This window comes from Nothobranchius furzeri, chromosome 10, assembly GCF_043380555.1.
Source record: "Nothobranchius furzeri strain GRZ-AD chromosome 10, NfurGRZ-RIMD1, whole genome shotgun sequence".
NCBI classification, from domain to species: domain Eukaryota; kingdom Metazoa; phylum Chordata; class Actinopteri; order Cyprinodontiformes; family Nothobranchiidae; genus Nothobranchius; species Nothobranchius furzeri.
Window position 1 is genome coordinate 68,091,304 of NC_091750.1, and position 17,233 is coordinate 68,108,536.

At 42.9% G+C, this 17,233-nt stretch overlaps 2 protein-coding genes across 3 annotated transcripts in view; one reads left to right on the forward strand and one right to left on the reverse strand.

The window, feature by feature from the left end:
• Positions 1 to 17,233, reverse strand: part of doc2b (double C2-like domains, beta) — a 224,129-nt gene that overhangs the window by 138,754 nt on the left and 68,142 nt on the right. The window lies entirely within an intron of this gene.
• On the forward strand, positions 9,073 to 11,640 carry LOC129162167 (E3 SUMO-protein ligase ZBED1). 2 transcript variants are annotated; one of them, XM_054738635.2, is made up of 3 exons: positions 9,073 to 9,885; positions 10,020 to 10,150; positions 10,938 to 11,640. In XM_054738635.2, exons 2-3 carry the CDS (start codon positions 10,130 to 10,132, stop codon positions 11,346 to 11,348), a joined length of 432 nt encoding a protein of 143 aa, XP_054594610.2. In that variant the 5' UTR covers positions 9,073 to 9,885; positions 10,020 to 10,129; the 3' UTR covers positions 11,349 to 11,640. The 2 variants fall into 2 exon arrangements, with proteins under 2 accessions (XP_054594610.2, XP_070412038.1); XM_070555937.1 differs by having other exon boundaries at positions 9,073 to 10,150.

The following is a 17,233-nucleotide window of genomic DNA, read 5'->3' on the forward strand; positions in this document are numbered from 1 at the left end:
ATAACAAAGACTTTAAATTTGGGACTCAAAACCTCCCTGCTTGACACTAATCTTTAAAGGGGTTAGATTGGGGAGTTAAGCTTGGTTTATGCTTGACGCATTCACTTTCCGCTTGGTGATGCGGCTCGCGGATGGAACGCGCTTCACAACTCGCAGCGTTTATGGTTCGTGCGGCTTGTCTCTGCGGTGAGCCAATATTCTCCCAAACTGTAGGGGGCAGCATGGAGCTCTACAGCATGCATCCAACACTACACCATAGTAGAAGTAGAAATTACTGTTCACAACACGGCCTTCCAGCATTTTTAACAGCGTCCTCGTCTTTTCCGACAGTGCGAGCTATTTCTCTCCAAGAATTATTAACATGTTGATCACAGTGATCTCTGAGAGCTGAATCATACAAATGTCTGTATTTACGAACCTCTGCCATACTAGTTCTTGCCAGTCCGCCATGTTTTTCCACGTCCGACCGTCCGCGTGGTTAGAAATCTTCCTAGGTGCGCGTTGTGGAAATTTTGGGCCGTGCGGAGACGCGGTGGAGGGGCGTGGTTGTTAAAATGACGCAATTTTGCCGCGCGGAGCCGTGCAAACCTCGCAGACGCGTCAAGCATAAATCAACCTTTAAACTACCAAATAGTTCCTGAGCGCAGCCACAGCTGTAGCTCAGCACTCCCCACAGGGATGGGTCTAATGCGGAGATGAATCTCACCAGTGTGTGATGACTAATGGGACTAACTTTAACTTTAAATGATGATATAAAATGTGTTTATATGTTCAGCATTATTAAAATACCCACAAAACAGACATTATTAATCTAGTAATTTGATTTCTTATTCACATTAAAGTAAAACAGTTTGTTTGGAAATAAATGTGAGACAAACTCAAAGATGTGAAATGTGGCATTCACAACACTGAAAATGTTTTAATAGTTTTAATTTGGCAAGAGAACCACAGGTTCCCCTGGTGCTGGGCAAGCTCTGGCCCCAGTATGGCACTGGAACCAGCTTGATTTAAAAAAAACATCTAATATGATCTTTGATAAGATGCCTGTGAGGGTGGACAAGGGAGTTAAAAAATGACTGAATCAAACTGGCTTCTCCTCACCCCCAAAATTTATGCAGATTTTATTTTTCATTCAACTGAGTCCCAACATTCATTCATCAGTCAGAGAATAAAACAAAAAACACCGGGTCCATGTAGAATTGATTCATGCCATTTCCACATCGTCTTTGGACTCAAAGAGCTGTATTGGTTGAGTGTGACAGAGTGTGTGTTTGTCACTGTGCACGTGTTCATGGGCACATATGTGTTTATCAGCTGTGCTTGCATGCATGCATTAGATCTGTATAATGTGATTACGGTATCTGCCTGCACTCCGGGTCTTTCCATACCATCGAGAAACAGACAGTCTAATCTTGTTGGTTGCTAGGAACTGGGAGAGCTGGGGAACGGCTGAGGCAAACACTTTTCTACACCCCCCCCCCCCCCCCCCCCCATCAAATAGCTCACCACATTGGGCTTAACCTCATCTAATATCCATGGAGGGGGGTGCATTTGGCTGGAAACAATCATTTTAGTAAATGCATGGTGGCAACATGTGGTCAGTGTGTGGCTGAATGATTAGGGTAAGGAGAGGTCAAGAGATGCAAGAAAATGAGCAAAGGTTTTCTCCCTGAAAGCAGCTTTCTGAGAGAGAAAATTACTTTCATTAATATTCATGGATTCGTTTCCATGAATACTTCTTCTGGGTTTCTGGTGCATTAATGTTTGGAACAGAGGAACTGCACTCTGTAACAAATGATGTACTGTAATTCGCTGGGCCAAATTTCCTTTTATAGTAAACAACTTTTTAATCTTTACAAGTAAATGATATGCAGTGCAAAGCGTAAATAATGATTGATGGATGTCATTTTAGTGGTTTTTCTACTGACTGGTTTCGGCATCATCTACTTTTCTCAATTAATTTTAAAGGTGCAGTTCACTGAAAAAGGATTTTTAAATTAGTTTTTCTGAATTTAATCATTTACTGAGTTTTTCATGCAGGTTGAACACAAAAGTAGTCTCCTACGCCTAATCCAAAATGGTTCAAATGAAGGCAACTGGACCTCTTTGGTTTCTTGATGGCATTTCGCTTCTCATCTGAGGAGTTTTGTCAATTCTGACTGGAATATGGGAGTCAAGCTTATAAGCTGTAGCTGTCTGTTATTTAACAAGCAGAAACCACTCTGATTCCCCCTTCTCTCTACCCCCTGATGAAACTTCAGCCTCTATAGAGCTCCAGGAGTTGACGTCACTTTTCCCGGCATGCAACTGTTCAAATCGAATGGCTCCATCTTGGCAGGCAGTTGCCCGTAGTTAGGCTATTGTGATTTGCAGAAAACCCAAACTAGAAACGAGAAATATGGTAGATACTTCTTGTGCCCCAGGATGCCACAGACACGGACAAAATAAGGGAAGAGCCTTCTAAATGATTCCCCAAGATCCTGAATGCCGCAAACATTGGATCATCGCAATGAAACGCACTAGCGACCAGTCTACAATGAAACAGTGGGATCCCGGGAGCAAAGGTTTTTGCTTAAGCAATGACTTCTTCATATCAGGTACTTAAACCAACGTTTCCTTGACTGCATATGGTTTTAATTTTAAATGCTTTTATTACGATTTTTAGTGGGCTTTCTAAACTTATTTTGGCGTGGCATTTTCAAGTTTTCAAGTAAACATCACATAAAACTTTGCCTAATCATTCGTGACTTCTGCTTGCTGCTGTTTACGTGTGTTATGATCACAGTGAGGAACCGGCTAAGCTGTATTTAATTTTTAAGCAATGGTTGATCAATTTTTTGATCACACATAAAAAGCACTTTTGATTGCTATTGTCTGTCTCACTGCGTGAATTCTTACCATGGCAACGTCAGGGTATCTCGAATCCAGTAAAAGGCCCACTCCGACAGCTTCTGGAGTTTTAAAAAGTATCCTGAGGCATGGTAAGGGTCGGAGGTGTTCAGTCCATTTAATTTCTGAGTACCGTATTTTCCGGACTATAAGTCACACTTTTTTTCATAGTCTGGCCGGTCCTGCGACTAAGGCCTAGTCCACACGTAGCCGGGGTTTTTTAAAAACGAATATCCGCCCCTCCAAAAACGTGCATCCACACCACCGCGTTTTAAAAACAAACTCTGTCCACACGTACCCGGATAAATACGTTGTTAAGGACATGCCAGACCTGTAGGCAGCAGTACTTCCTCCGTTCTTAACCTCGTCCTCCGTCTGTGGTCTTCCGCAAGGAGCAGTAATTCCGCTTTCAAACACAAACAAGCAAAAAGCGATTGGACAACTGATGGATCGAGTAGTGACAGAGCGCAGCTCCGAGGGCTTCCATAATGCCGGCTAGTGTAAACACAGGTCGCACACGTGATGTCAGTATTTTTGTGTCATGGAAAGTGACGTTGCGGACCTTAAAACTCCGGTTTTGTCCGTCCACACGCAGACACCCAAAACGGAGAAAACGCAGATCTTCACTTTGGCCGAAGTTTTTAAAAAGATCAGTTTTCGTGTGAAAAAACTCCGTTTTCGTGTGGATGACAGGCCAAAACGTAGAAAAATATCTACGTTTTGGCAGATCCCCGGCTACGTGTGGACAGGGCCTTATACTCCGGAGCAACTTATATACCAAATTATGTAGGCTATACCGCGCTGCTGCGGGCCGGCTCAGGACCAGGATTGAGCTCTCCTGCCCCTTTGGGAATAAAAAACACACAGCCATCACCTGCTGGATCCTGTTGCGCCCCATTGCGCACCTGATCCGGCCCAGGTTTCAGCTCCTCTGCCCCGCCATCACCTGCTGCAGCCTGTGGTGCGCTGCTGCGGGCCAGCTCTGACACAGGAATGAGCTCCTCTGTCCCGCTGGGAGGGTTTCAGACACCGTCATCCTCTGTTGGAGACCATGGCGCGCTGCTGTGTCTGCGTTGTTTATTCCGTTATTGTTACCGGTACTTGTCTTGCAATGTGAAACGCTTGGTCTCAGCTTTGTAAGAAAAATAATAAAATGTTCCCCCAAAATGCGACTTATAGTCCAGTGCTACTTATACATGTTTTTTTCTTCATTATACATTTTATGGCTGGTAAGACTTATACTCCGGAGCGACTTATACTCCGGAAAATATGTATATAATATATAAAACTATATAAAACTATATCTTCAGTTTTAAAATGTGAGGTGAACTCTGATGGAGTAAAAACCAAGCCGGTACAGGATCTGCTCGGGTGCAGGATCGTCTCGGGGTCCTTCGACTGCCGATGACGTCAAAGTAGTTGATTGGCTGAACATGAAGCTTACGGAAGTGACGTTATCACATTATGATTTTGATTGGTCAGAACAAATTTGCAGTCGTAGTCTTAGCGTTTGTAGTCCTGTAGTCCAAAAATCAACACTTTTTGGAGAAAATATGTTAGAATTTCTAAAGGAAATGTAAAATATAAGCAAATGATAAACGGTGACCCTCAAAAGCTCTTGATGTTGATGAAATGGGGTAAAATAAAATGTAAGAACTTTATTGAAAGACACCAAAGCAATATTTAGAGTCAAAGAATGTATTTAGATAACAACTAAGGAAATATACAGACGAACTCCACATTAATACAAACAGATATGGCTTCACATATAAGAACTGTTCTATTTTGTGTCAGTCCGATGTCGGTTTTACGCAGTTTCACATTCTTTACAAAACAAAGATAATATGGTGTTTTATTAACAAATTACAATTATAAAGAAAGCATTTAAGAATTTATTAATAAAACTGCTGATGTCTTTCCAAAACGTATGTGTGAAAGCCCAGTAGATTTGCAGTAATGTGACGTCATCAGCAAGCGCTGGACCCCGAGCAGATCCTGTACCGACAGCGGTCCTGTTCATTTCGTTTATATTGATGCCTGCTATCATGGCGCCTACGCTCTGAGAGTCACGTGACGTCTGGAACTCTATTGCTGGGTTTCACTCGCGTGAGTCACATGACGTCTGCAGCAGCACAAAACTCAAATGGGAGCAGGAAGTGTCTTGCTCCTCAACAAAACAGAGATACAACACAGCGCAATGGATGAAGACAATTTTACTAAAGCTGTACATGAGCTGACACAGACACGATATTGCGAAAAAATACATTTTCTTTTAGGTTTTCATACACTGTGGAGGATTTACCCAGCGCTAAAGCGATCAGCAACAAACTACCTTGTGCTGCCTTCCTCATTTTACACTGCAAACCAAATGAAAGGGTGTTTCTCAATGTCAAGGAACCTTGCCTTGATGTCTTGGCCCCGCCCCGGTTGCCTAGGAGATACGTCATCAGGAGCCACCAAAACGTGTTCCAATCGGTTCCAATGTTCATGTTCTACCGAGGCGTGTGTGCTCCGTTTGTTAGCCTTTTAGCTAGCTGAGCAAGGATACACAGGAGGTGTCTTGTAGCCTAGCCTTGGTTAAAAATGACCCACAATACACCGCGGTATTTTCAAAAACGACGGCCGACCAGAAGCTGGCAGCTACTTTGGGGACAATTTTCAAGTTTAAAAGTAAGTCAGCTAAAATTTTTTTTTTTTTGGATCCAAAGAAGTTATCTATGGTTGGTTAGTTGCTTAGTAGTTGTAACTTTGGTGGCTAGCAGGTAGTAACTTGCTTATATATTTAATTTAACAATTATATACACAATTTAAAAAGTAAAAGGCTCCTTATATATTTATATTGAAACTAATACACATAAAATATAACGATATCTCCAGTTTCACGTGACGTTACGTGACCGCTGTGGGAGCCGCGGTCACGTGATGCAAAGTCTGTTCCATTTAACCGTTTTCTTTGACCATGGATGGACAGTGTCCTTGTAAGCAAGGCGCCTGGCCTTGCAAGATATCATCTCACAAGGCAAGGCGCCTTGACATTGAGAAATGCCCTAAGCCTTTTCCAAGCCTGGAAGCCAACAGCTGTTTTGTTTCAGGTTGGCTAACCTTTTAGTTATTTGTTTTTGCTTGGGTAAGTAGTGAGTTGTGCTATTTTTTTCATTAACTCATGATAATAAAGCTATCGTTAATGCTAACGATCAGTATGTGCTTGGATCTACTTGTAACTCACGTTACAACACTAATCTAACTGCTAAAAACTTTAGCACTCAGAAAGCTATTTGCAGTGAGGACACGTGAAAACAGTGTAAAACTGTTAACCAGTCATTTTTATGACTGTTTCTAAGCAACTGTTTGATTAAACACTCTGTAATCTCTTACCTGTTATAAAGTAATCACTGTAAACTCCAGCATTGTCCATTTCAGCTCCTGTTTTAAGCCATAGATTACTGATCCACTTCTGCTGCCTTCTTTCAGTACATACAATTTCTTTTTTATTAAGTCCTTTGTGGCGAGCTACATTCGGGACTTGAAAAAGAATGTTCGTCTTTGTCCCAATAAAAGTGATTGTAATAACCATAGACTGTATAGGATTTCAGCATCTTAATGCTCAGTCACCAAAGTAAATAGTGTTTTGTGCAGCACTGGTTACTTCAGGACCCCCATCTGAGATACAACGTCATGTGAAACCCAACAATTCAGAGAAGAGTCATTGTGTTGATTAGATGCAGGAAGGTGTGACCTATACAGAAACTACTTAGAAATGAGATTCAAAGCTGCATTATAGGTTCTGGAAAGATTAAAACTAAGCCCCCCTCTCCTATTAAAAGTAGGTTTGTCACATTCGACATAGATAGCTTCCTTTACTTCTCTCTCAAACCATCTATCTTCTCTGTCCAAAATTTGTACTTAGTCATCTTCACAAGCGTGTCTCTTGTCCTTCAGGTGTAAGTGGACTGCAGAGTCTTGACTTGAAGAGGTGGTTCTCCTGTGTTGTGCCATGTGCTTCTGTAATTGTTTAGTTTCCCTAATGTAAAGGTCTGGTCTGGACAGTCCTCACTTCACTGGCTATGGTGGAAGACTGAAACTTGAAAACTAATTTACACATGGTGTATAAAAGTTGTGTCACTAAATGTTTAAAACCAAAACTGATCATTTCCAATATTACATCCCAAAGCTGATATTGGCCGATGATAATGATAAGCTGATCCCTAATATAATGGGATCCTAACATTTTGTAATTCTTACTCATGTTAATGTAAACAACTATGATTACCCATATTTATGACAAACATAAAATGAGATTTTTTCATCATCAAAAGTTTTTTTTTAACTTCTGTGTTTACCACAGACCTTTTGATGGGTATTTTCATTTATCCAATAAGCTTCTTTTCTCCTGATAAAATGTGTGTTTTGTTCATTTAATTTTACAGGAGTGTGTTTTTAGTAAGTGCTGCATCCTTTGTCTGGTTCTGGTATTTTACATTATTTACAATAATGACACATTGAAATAGAGATAAAGGACATTTTAACATCTTTTTTTAATCCTTGCACTCAAGAATATTTACATTATAACTGTGCCTGTCATTCAGCTTTGTTTTAGGTTTATGCTGACACACATATTAACCAACTGTTGATAGAAAGATTTTATCAATGGAAAAAAAAACATATTAGTTTAAAATGTAGCCTTAACCTATGACTTTTGTGAATATTTGTTCTCATTTTTTAGTTTTTCTGCATCTTTTCACGCAGCAGATGTGATACAGTGTGTCTGATTTCAGTGGCTTTCTGATGAATTGTCAAATTGTTTGTTTCTTTCTCCTTTTTCAGCCTGTATCTAAAGTTTTTCTTCTTGTGAAGTCTTGATTTTTATCCTGAGAGGAGCTATATAAAAGATAATTTTCTTTCTTTTTAAAACTCAAACAGAATCAACTGGAAGGCCTTTTCACTCACATTTACTGAGTGGCAGACAGACAAGCTCCAAACAGCCTGAAATTAAGTGGGACACAGAAAAGGAGTTATGGGGAACCACCAAACACTGGGCGGACACTGTGCAGCTTTTTCACTCGCAGCGTTCAGCTTCAGCTCAAACTGTACGACTTCCTCGCAGGGCAGATCTCACGAGTCATGTGCTCACACTGTACGACCCAGTTCTCGGATGCGACCTGACTGCTCACACTGGACGTCTGGTAGCAACACGTCGGATCTACAAACTATGCTAAAAGTAGCAGTTTTTACACAACACGTCAGACTTTTTTGTCTTGTCTTGCCTGTTGTCCTTCAGGAGTGCTGCAGGAGGACACGCAGGGATTTGTGGGGGTTGGATGAGGAAAACGAAATAAAGAAAGTAAATCTGTGTTTTGTGACCAGTTTAAACACGCTTTCTTGACAATCCTTGTCACTGTGTGTAAAAAAAATGTGTAGAAATAAAAACAAACAATGTGTGTTAGCGGGTGTTGATGCATGATTGCGCATGCGCCGTGAGCGGTTCTGGTACTTTTTGGGTCACAGCTGCTCGCTGCGCCACTTCAACCCTCATGAGGAACGAGCAAAATATCAAACACGCCAGAAGTCCGTGCAAGCTCACGATTGCTGATCGGTAGCTGGTCACGTGGTGTTACTCGCCTCTCGTAACCTACACGACGCTCAGCGCAAAACTCACCCCAATCTTGTGGATTCTCGCACGAGTGGAAAATCGGCTCAAAAAAGTGGAAAAAGTCACACAGTGTACGCCCGGCTTTAGAGTGAATCTCATTTCACCTTTTGTCTTGACAACTTTGCAACACCCTGATGTTTGCATGTTCAACTCAGGTTCTCAGGGTGTCCCAATTCTTTTGGTGATTTAAGGAATGTGCAAATTGATGGGGCTTTCTGGCTTGCCAGAGATTTGTCAGGGACACACTTCACAGAGTGTTAAAATTTTCCCAAATTGCATTGCAAATCAATGGAACCAGCTCACTGAGAAACTCACAAAATATATTTTCTCCTTTAAAAAGCAGCACAGTGATTCCTCTGATTCAAAGACTGTTCTCTCCATATGTCTGTGAAGGTTCTCAGTCATCCAGGTCATTGTAGTCTAAGGAGCTTTGAAAGAAAAGCGTCTGGACTTCTTTGAGTTGCTTGAAGACGTTTCACCTCTCATCCGAGAGGCTTCTTCAGTTCTAAGGTCAAATGGTAGAGAGTCCATGGCTGTGTTGAAAAAATCGATTCTCTGATTCTGAATCGATTCTTATATAAATTCATAAAGATCGATTCATACGTCCAAAGATCGATTTAACCATTTAACAGTGTCTGGCTCTTGTACAGCTAAAATATAAAAGAAGTTCAGAGGCGTGGGTGATGATAAAGGGTTAATATGGTGCAGCGACCTTCTCCCGCCCACCGTCATGTGACTGAATTCACGCATGCGTGCTAGGTGTGAAGATATTTTTTTAAAATGGCGTCGGATACTAGCAGCGACGTTAGCCATGCGCTCGATTTGAAAACACCAAAAACTCTTAAAGCTGCGGTCTGGCAGCATTTTGGTTTCAGAACGGACAAAGAGAAAGGTCAGCTTGACAAAAGCAAAGTGATTTGCAAGGCATGCCAAATGGAGGTGAAATATTGCGGAAATACAACCAATCTCAACAATCGCATTTTGCGACATCACCAAGATCTTGCGTGCAAGCCGTCCGCTGGTCTGCAGCAGATGAAATTCAAGGAATCACTACAACTACCGGCTAATTCTACACGTTCTCACAAAAAAACTGAGGTGATAGCGGGCTTCATTTGCAAGAATATGCGCCCATATTCTGTCGTTGAAAACGAGGGCTTCAAGCGGCTAATGAAAGTAGCGGAGCCAATGAAAAAAGCTACTGAAGTCATGTCAGAAGAAAAGTCACCAACTCTCTCAGTGATGGCACTCCTGCATGCTCTGCTGCTGAAGGAGATGACCAGCCTCCCAGAAGACTCCAAAGTTGTTAAGGATATGAAGAATGAGATCAAGAAAAACCTGAGCACAAGGTAGGCCTATTTTGTGTGTGTGAGAGAGAAAATAGGTTATATTGTGTATTTAATTAAACAATTTAAGAAAATATTATCTCCCTAATTGCATAGATTTAAATGTGTGACATTTATATTTCACGTATGTGAATCAGACGGCCATGCTGCATGCCGCCTCAGCTGTTTATCCACGCTTCAAAGCCCTGCCATTTCTGGGTGAGGAGGAGCGAGAGCACACCTTCTCCAGGCTGAGGCAGTGGGTGGGATGGAGGAAGAAGCATCTAATGTAAGTAATAAGAAGCCTTGTGAAAAAGAAAATCCAAGCAAATACTACCATGTAATTGATCACACACACACACACACACACACACACACACACACACACACATTCTGGTGAAGTCTGATCTGAATTAGTTGAAAGCTAATTTTGCCTATTTTCTGAAATCATCCTATTAAACCTGGTTTTCACAACATGTTATTGGTTTTATTCTTATTTGTATATTTTTTATTTTAGTTTTCATTTATTCTTTCATATTTAGTAGTAGTATCTTCGTTGAGTGCTACTAGGTTAGTGAGTTTGTTGATAGAAGTATATTATTTGTTAAACTCTTACCTATCAGGGAGAAGTTGTTTGTGTTTATTCCAATTATAAATGTGCAGTTTCTTACTGTTCAGAAACACATGTTTTAATGTTTTTATTTTTTTAATATTTAAATATTTTATCATATTTTAAATATCAGCCTGAGCAGGCAGGCATTCATAGATGATAGAATATACTCTGATTAATCACACAGTGGGGAAGTTAATTCGCTACAGCAGCACATATCCTTGGAGAAAACGAGAAATAATAAGACTACACTCAAATACACAAGGCAGTAAGCTATTGTAACCTTCAAAAAATACACAACTCTAAGAACCAAGACTGAACACTTTTCCTGATATCCAAGTGGTTGTCTGACTTGATAGTTTAGATCAAAATGACAGATTTATGTTATGTGTTAAGTTATTCATAGCCAAACCGAAGCCTATTGTTGCACAACAACACATATAAGTATTTCTTCTCTCTCACGCAGCAAGATGAAGTTGATGAAATGGAGGAAGAGGAGGAAAACAACCCCCCTGCACCTAACCCCAAGCAATCCAGTGCTTTGGAGTCTCTCCTTGGGGAAGCCTACATACCAAGAGAGGAGAGGGGACATGCAAAGAAAACTCTTGCAGAGGTGGCAGAAGATGAGATCAAGAGGTACAGGGCGAGGAGACCTGCAGGACAATCCTCTGGTCTGGTGGAGAGAGAAGATGAAAAAGAGTATCCTCTTTTGGCTCGCATGGCTAAGCGATATCTCTGTGTCCCTGGGACCAGTGTCGCATCTGAGAGGGTTTTTTCAACTGCAGGTGATATAATCACTGCAAAAAGAAGCTGTCTCACCCCTGGACGTGTGAATCAGCTACTTTTCCTGCAGAAGAATCTTACCATTCCCAAGTGATGTTCATAAGAGGACAGTTTACACAGTCTGTCTTTAGTCAAGTTTAATTTCCTGTTCAGTTTTGTTGGTACATTAATATGAATGTTTCTGGATACTTGAAGTGTTTAAGTTTTTGCACAAGACTGTGAAACAGTTGTTTAAGGTTCTGTACCTTTTAATTTCTATTTGCACAAAGTAAAACCAAAGCAGTTAATTTTAAGCTTTCTGTTTCTGTTTACATTTGCACTGGCAAATAATATCTTTTTTCATATGGTGAAACTTATTTGAATAAAAATGGCATTTGCTTTCAACAGCAATAGCATTTGGCTGAATTCCTAACATCTGAATTTAATGATGTCCTAGAAAACACTGGAAACACTTGACATTCTTGGAGAGGAACTGGTGCTTACAACCGTTTTTAATAGCCAGTATTTCATTAATGTATCGTTGAATGTCAATATTATCAATATACTACACAATGGAATTAAGGTAACTGCAAAAATGTTTTTAAATTGATGACCTGAATTGAATCGATATCGGATCGGAATCGATCGGATTAGATAGTGATAATCGATTCTAAATCCCAAGAATCGGAATCGAATCGATTCTGGAAATTTGAATCGATACCCAGCACTAAGAGAGTCCCAGATTTAAACCCAGTGGGAGTTTCCCCCCCGAAGAGGGAGCAAAAGACCCCCTGATGATCTTCTACATAAACACATGAGCCAAGGTGTGAGGGTGGGTGCGGGTCCTATTCAGCCAGAGTTTCGGGTGAGCTCATTGTGAAGCCTGGCCCCACCCAATAAAGTGAATTCCTGAGGTCAGATGGCCCAGGATATGCGTGGGCGTTGGAGGACAGATGGTTTGAAAGAGGAGTAATAGAAGCCATTTATGTCCACTGTGAGCAACCATCTTTGAACAGAAGCGGTGGTTTACGATACCAACTGTCTTCCATCTATAATCCAGTTTTGAGATTCCTTCCCAGATGCCTTTTGTGTAGTTGTATGACTACCTCAGCAACTTCTGCCCCAGAGATTGGACAGTCCATCCCCATGTCTCCCGGCTCTGGTTCCTCCTCGGAATGCGCATAGGTGAGATTGAGGAGCTCCTCAAAGTATTCCTTCCACCGTCCGACTATAGCCCCAGTTGACGTCAGCAGCTCCTCATCCCCACTGTAAACAGTGTGAGCGAGTTGCTGCCTCCCTCTCCTGAGGCGCCGGACAGTTTGCCAGAACCTCTTTGGAGCCGATCGATAGTCTTTCTCCATGGCCTCACCAAACTCCTCCCATGCCCGAGATTTTGCCTCGGCAACTGCCACTGCTGCACCCCACTTGGCTATCCGGTACCTGTCTACTGCCTCCGGAGACCCACAGACCAGCCAAGCCCTGTAGGCCTTCTTCTTCAGCCTGACGGCTCCCCGAACCTCTGGTGTCCACCAGCAGGTACGGGGGTTGCCACCACAACTGGCACCGGCCACCTAGCAACCACAGCTAGCAACAGCCGCCTCAACAATCGCAGAGTGGAACAAGGCCCACTCTGAGTCAATGACCCCCACTTCTCTCGAGACGCGGTCAAAGCTCTGCCGGAGGTGGGAGTTGAAGACCGTCTTAACAGGTTCTTCTGCCAGGCGTTCCCAGCAGACCCTCACTATGCGTTTGGGTCTGCCAGGTCTCCGCGGCATCTTCCCCTGCCAGCTGAGCCAACTCACCACCAGGTGGTGATCAGTTGACAGCTCTCTTCACTCGGGTGTCCAAAACATACGGCCGCAGGTCAGATGATATGATTACAAAGTCTATCATCGACCTGCGATCTAGGCTGCCCTGGTACCAAGTGTACCGATGGGAATCCTTATGTTCGAACATGGTGTTCATTATGGCCAAACTGTGGCTTGCACAGAAGTCCAATAGCGAAACACCACTTGAGTTCAGATCAGACGGGCCGGGCCGTTCCTCCCAATCACACCCCTCCAGGTCAAGCTGTCATTGCCCACGTGATCATTGAAGTCCCCCAGCAGGACAATGGAGTCCCCTGATGGAGCACTATCTAGCACTCGTCCCAGGGACTCCAAAAAGGGTGGGTACTCTGAACTGATATTTGGCCCATAAGCGCAAACAACAGTCAGGACCCGTTCCCCGACAGGGAAGCTACCCTCTCGTCCCCCGGGGTAAACCCCAACACACAGGCAGAGAGTCTTGGGGCTAACAAAAAGCCAACCCCAGCCCTCCGCCTCTCACCCGGAGCAACTCCAGCAAAGGAGAGTGTCCAACCCCTCTCAACGACTTGGGTTCCAGAGCCAATGCTATGTGTCGAGGTGAGTCCGACTATATCTAGCTGGTACCGCTCAACCTCTGCCACAAGCTCCTGCTCCTTCCCCGCCAGCGAGGTGACGTTCCATGTCCCAAAAACCAGTTTCCTTGTCCGGGGATTGGACCGCCAAGGCTCCCGCCTTGGTCTGCCACCCGCTCCGCACTGCACCGGACCCTTCATGTTCCTCCTGCGGGTGGTGGGTCCACAGTTGGATGAGCCCATGTATCCGGTTTGGGCTGGGCCCGGCCGGGCCCCATGGGCAAAAGCAAGGCCACCAGGCGCTCGCTCACGGGCCCCAATCCCAGGCCTGGCTCCAGGGTGGGACCCTGGTAACCCTCCAGGCTGGGTACTCCGACTCTTTGGACTTACTTCAATGAAAGATCGTTCTTTGTCTCACCCTTCACCTAAGACTGATTTGTCATGGGAGACCCTACCAGGGGCACAAAGTGCCCCAGACAACATAGCTCCTAGGATCATTAGGGCACTCAAACTCCTCCACCACGATAAGGTGACGTTCAAGGAGGAGTGTATCGAATGCTTTCTTCAGATCTAAAAACAGCTCTATTTGCCTTATAATGTAATTGAGTGTAATTATGGCAAATGAAAACACCACTGTTTCCTTATCTGAAATCAAGCAGGTGGACACAGCTTGAGAATCATCAATTATACTGGCTGTAGAGATCCATCGAGCCCGTTGTTCATCAAATATAAATTTCTGCAATTTTGTGATTTAGAAGACTGGAAAATCTTACAAACCATGGACAAGGCCAATTTAGGTATTCTGCAAACAAACATTCAGGGGATATTTGAAAAGAGAACTAGTAAATACCTGCTGAAAGAAACTGTGTTTACAAAACCTAGATTTATGTACCAAATTTAGTATACTAATGATTATGCAAATGTAAATTAAATCAATGATAATAATCACATTGGAATTAAGACCAGGAAGAAGTTTAGAATGACTCTGTATGTGTGTCTGGCAAATCGAATTGTATGTAACTACATTATTTCTTCTGGAAAAAGGGAGCAGAAACTATAAGATGTTTTTCTTCGTTCTGCTCCTTTTCGTTCAAATTAGATTTTGTTTATATGTTCTATTTGTTTTTATTTTGATTCTTAAATACAATGGTTATACCAATATAAAACTTTGTTACAAATCTAACTCCATCCATCTTCAAAACACTACCTATTGCAGGTAGATGGCCTTTTGGGTCACCATGAGTTGTTGTTTTACTTTGCACTATGTTGTTACATCTTACACATCTTAAAGGCCAAGACTGTTAAAATTTCCTAACGAACGAGTCGTCTAAACAAATCTCCCTGTTTACGACAGAAGTTGTCCCGAACTTTGATTTAGTTTCCATGAGACTTCAGTGGTGATGGTTTTGGCCTAATGAGAGAATACGTAGACTTTATATTTCTTGTTTTGTTATTGATTGGGGAAGCTGATGGGTTGTTTCTTTTCACTACGGCTTCTCCTGTTGCTGTGATGTAAATCACTTCATGTCTATTTTCAGTATCTTTTACATGGATTATGGTTTTATTTGGTCTCTTAGATGATGTGAGTTTATTTTGGTTTGGTTTATTTGGTTTTGGTTTTATGTACACTGTGATGTCCCCTGCTGACGTGTTCTAGTAATTGCCTGTTCCTGATTTGTTTTTTCCTCACACATGTGTGGGGACTGATTTCAGCATCGGGTGGGGCAATGTTTGTGTTTGTGTTTTGTTTCTGGTGAGCCCTACTTTACTTCATGCCTCCACAGGGGGGTGATAACATGGGCTGATAACAGTTTCCCCACGTTATTAATAAGTCATTGCATTATTATTCTGCCTGGATGGAAGTACCTTAAATATTATATGATTGTTGCTGAAAACAATTCAAAATCAACAGTGATCTCCCAGAATTTTCTTGTGCTTTATCGCCTCAGGTCGTGAAACCAGGAGATTGGGTTCTGATGAAGGTGCTGAAGCGAAACAGATGGGGCAGCCAGAGGTCCATTCAAAGTACTCCTCATCTCTCCCACTGCTGTTAATGTTGCTGAGAGGCCATCTCGGATACATCTACCCCAGTGAAAGATAAGACATGAACTGCTTCAAGCTTGCTGGGTTCACCACACTGTTGAGGTTGGTGGCCGTACTCAAGGCCCTGCACTTGGGCCGCCTATCAGCACCTGATGGAACAACTGAGACAGCAGCATTTGAGGGGGTACTGGATTTGGAACTGAAATGACAGATTGGGGCTCCCCTTGAGCTCACCTACACAACAACGTGACCTGCATCCACCTTGGCTGAAACCCCCTTGGAAACAACTACAACAGGACACAGTGAAGAAGAGACGCTGGTAAAGGATCGACTACTTGGAGCACCTGCACCCAAATCTCTAGACTGGTTTCATGGCCAAAGACCTGTAGGACCTTTTTGAGGACAAGTTCAGCTCCCTGACATTTGGACAACTGCCTCGGCACGCCCTGCTAACTTTTCCACCTCTACAAACAACCATCTTCTCGGGGTTCCTTCGCACTTTGGAATGGGAACCCCTGCTGGATACATCTGGAAGTGCGGCATCTCTCTCTACCTCTACCTGCCCCACAATTGGTGCGGCACCTGTAGCTTGGCTCGGCTGCAACCCTCCTCATCTCACAGAGGAAGGGGTCTCTCTGAAGACATCAGAGCTGAAGAAAAGAGAGTTTAAGCCTGTTGTGGCTTTCCGCCCATTCTCCAACCACGAAGGCCGCACTCCACACTACGCAAGATGACTCTTCTACAACATCTTTCCCCATCTCGGAACCGCAAGCCTGATGAAATGCATGAACGATATTTGGTGGTCTCTAGAAGCTAATCATCCCCATCCTCGTTCCTGGCAGTTGATACAGAAAAACAAGCAATAAGGAACATGTTACAGTTTTTCTCAATTGCTAAAACACAAAAGCCAACCCTCTAAACCAAATGACCAGTTGTCTAAACACATTTACTAAATCTAGCCATCATTTTCCAACATCATAAATGCATTTCACATGAAGACACAATACACAAAACACAATCCTCCGTTCTCATAAATCTAAACACATTTTTCCTTGCTAAAACACAAGTTGCAAAAGAACTCTGCTCATATTCTCAAATGAAAGCTCATGTGATGCCAAATGCTTGCCACAGTCAGCACTAATTGAACAGTGAACACACCTGTCGTCATTCATTACACACAACGACTCAAAATTGAAGACACTTGTTGCTAATGCTGTGACCACATCTCCTCACCTTCCTGGAGGAGCTAAAAGACATCCTCCTGGACCACCAACAACACCATCCTGGGCCCGCACATCACATTTATGTGATCATTTGGGACAATGTCCGCTTCCACAGAACAAACCAAATCAGAGAGTGGTTCAACACCAACAGTAACCACTTTTTAAACGTCTGTCTGCCACCCTACTCCCCTTTCCTGAACCTTATAGAGGAGTTTTTCTCATCGTGGAGATGGAAGGTGTATGACAGACAACCATACACTAGAGAGAACCTCCTAAGGGCAATGGAGCTGGCCTGTGGTGACATCCCAGTGGATGCCTTACAAGGATGGATTCGCCATTCCAGGGTGTTTTTCC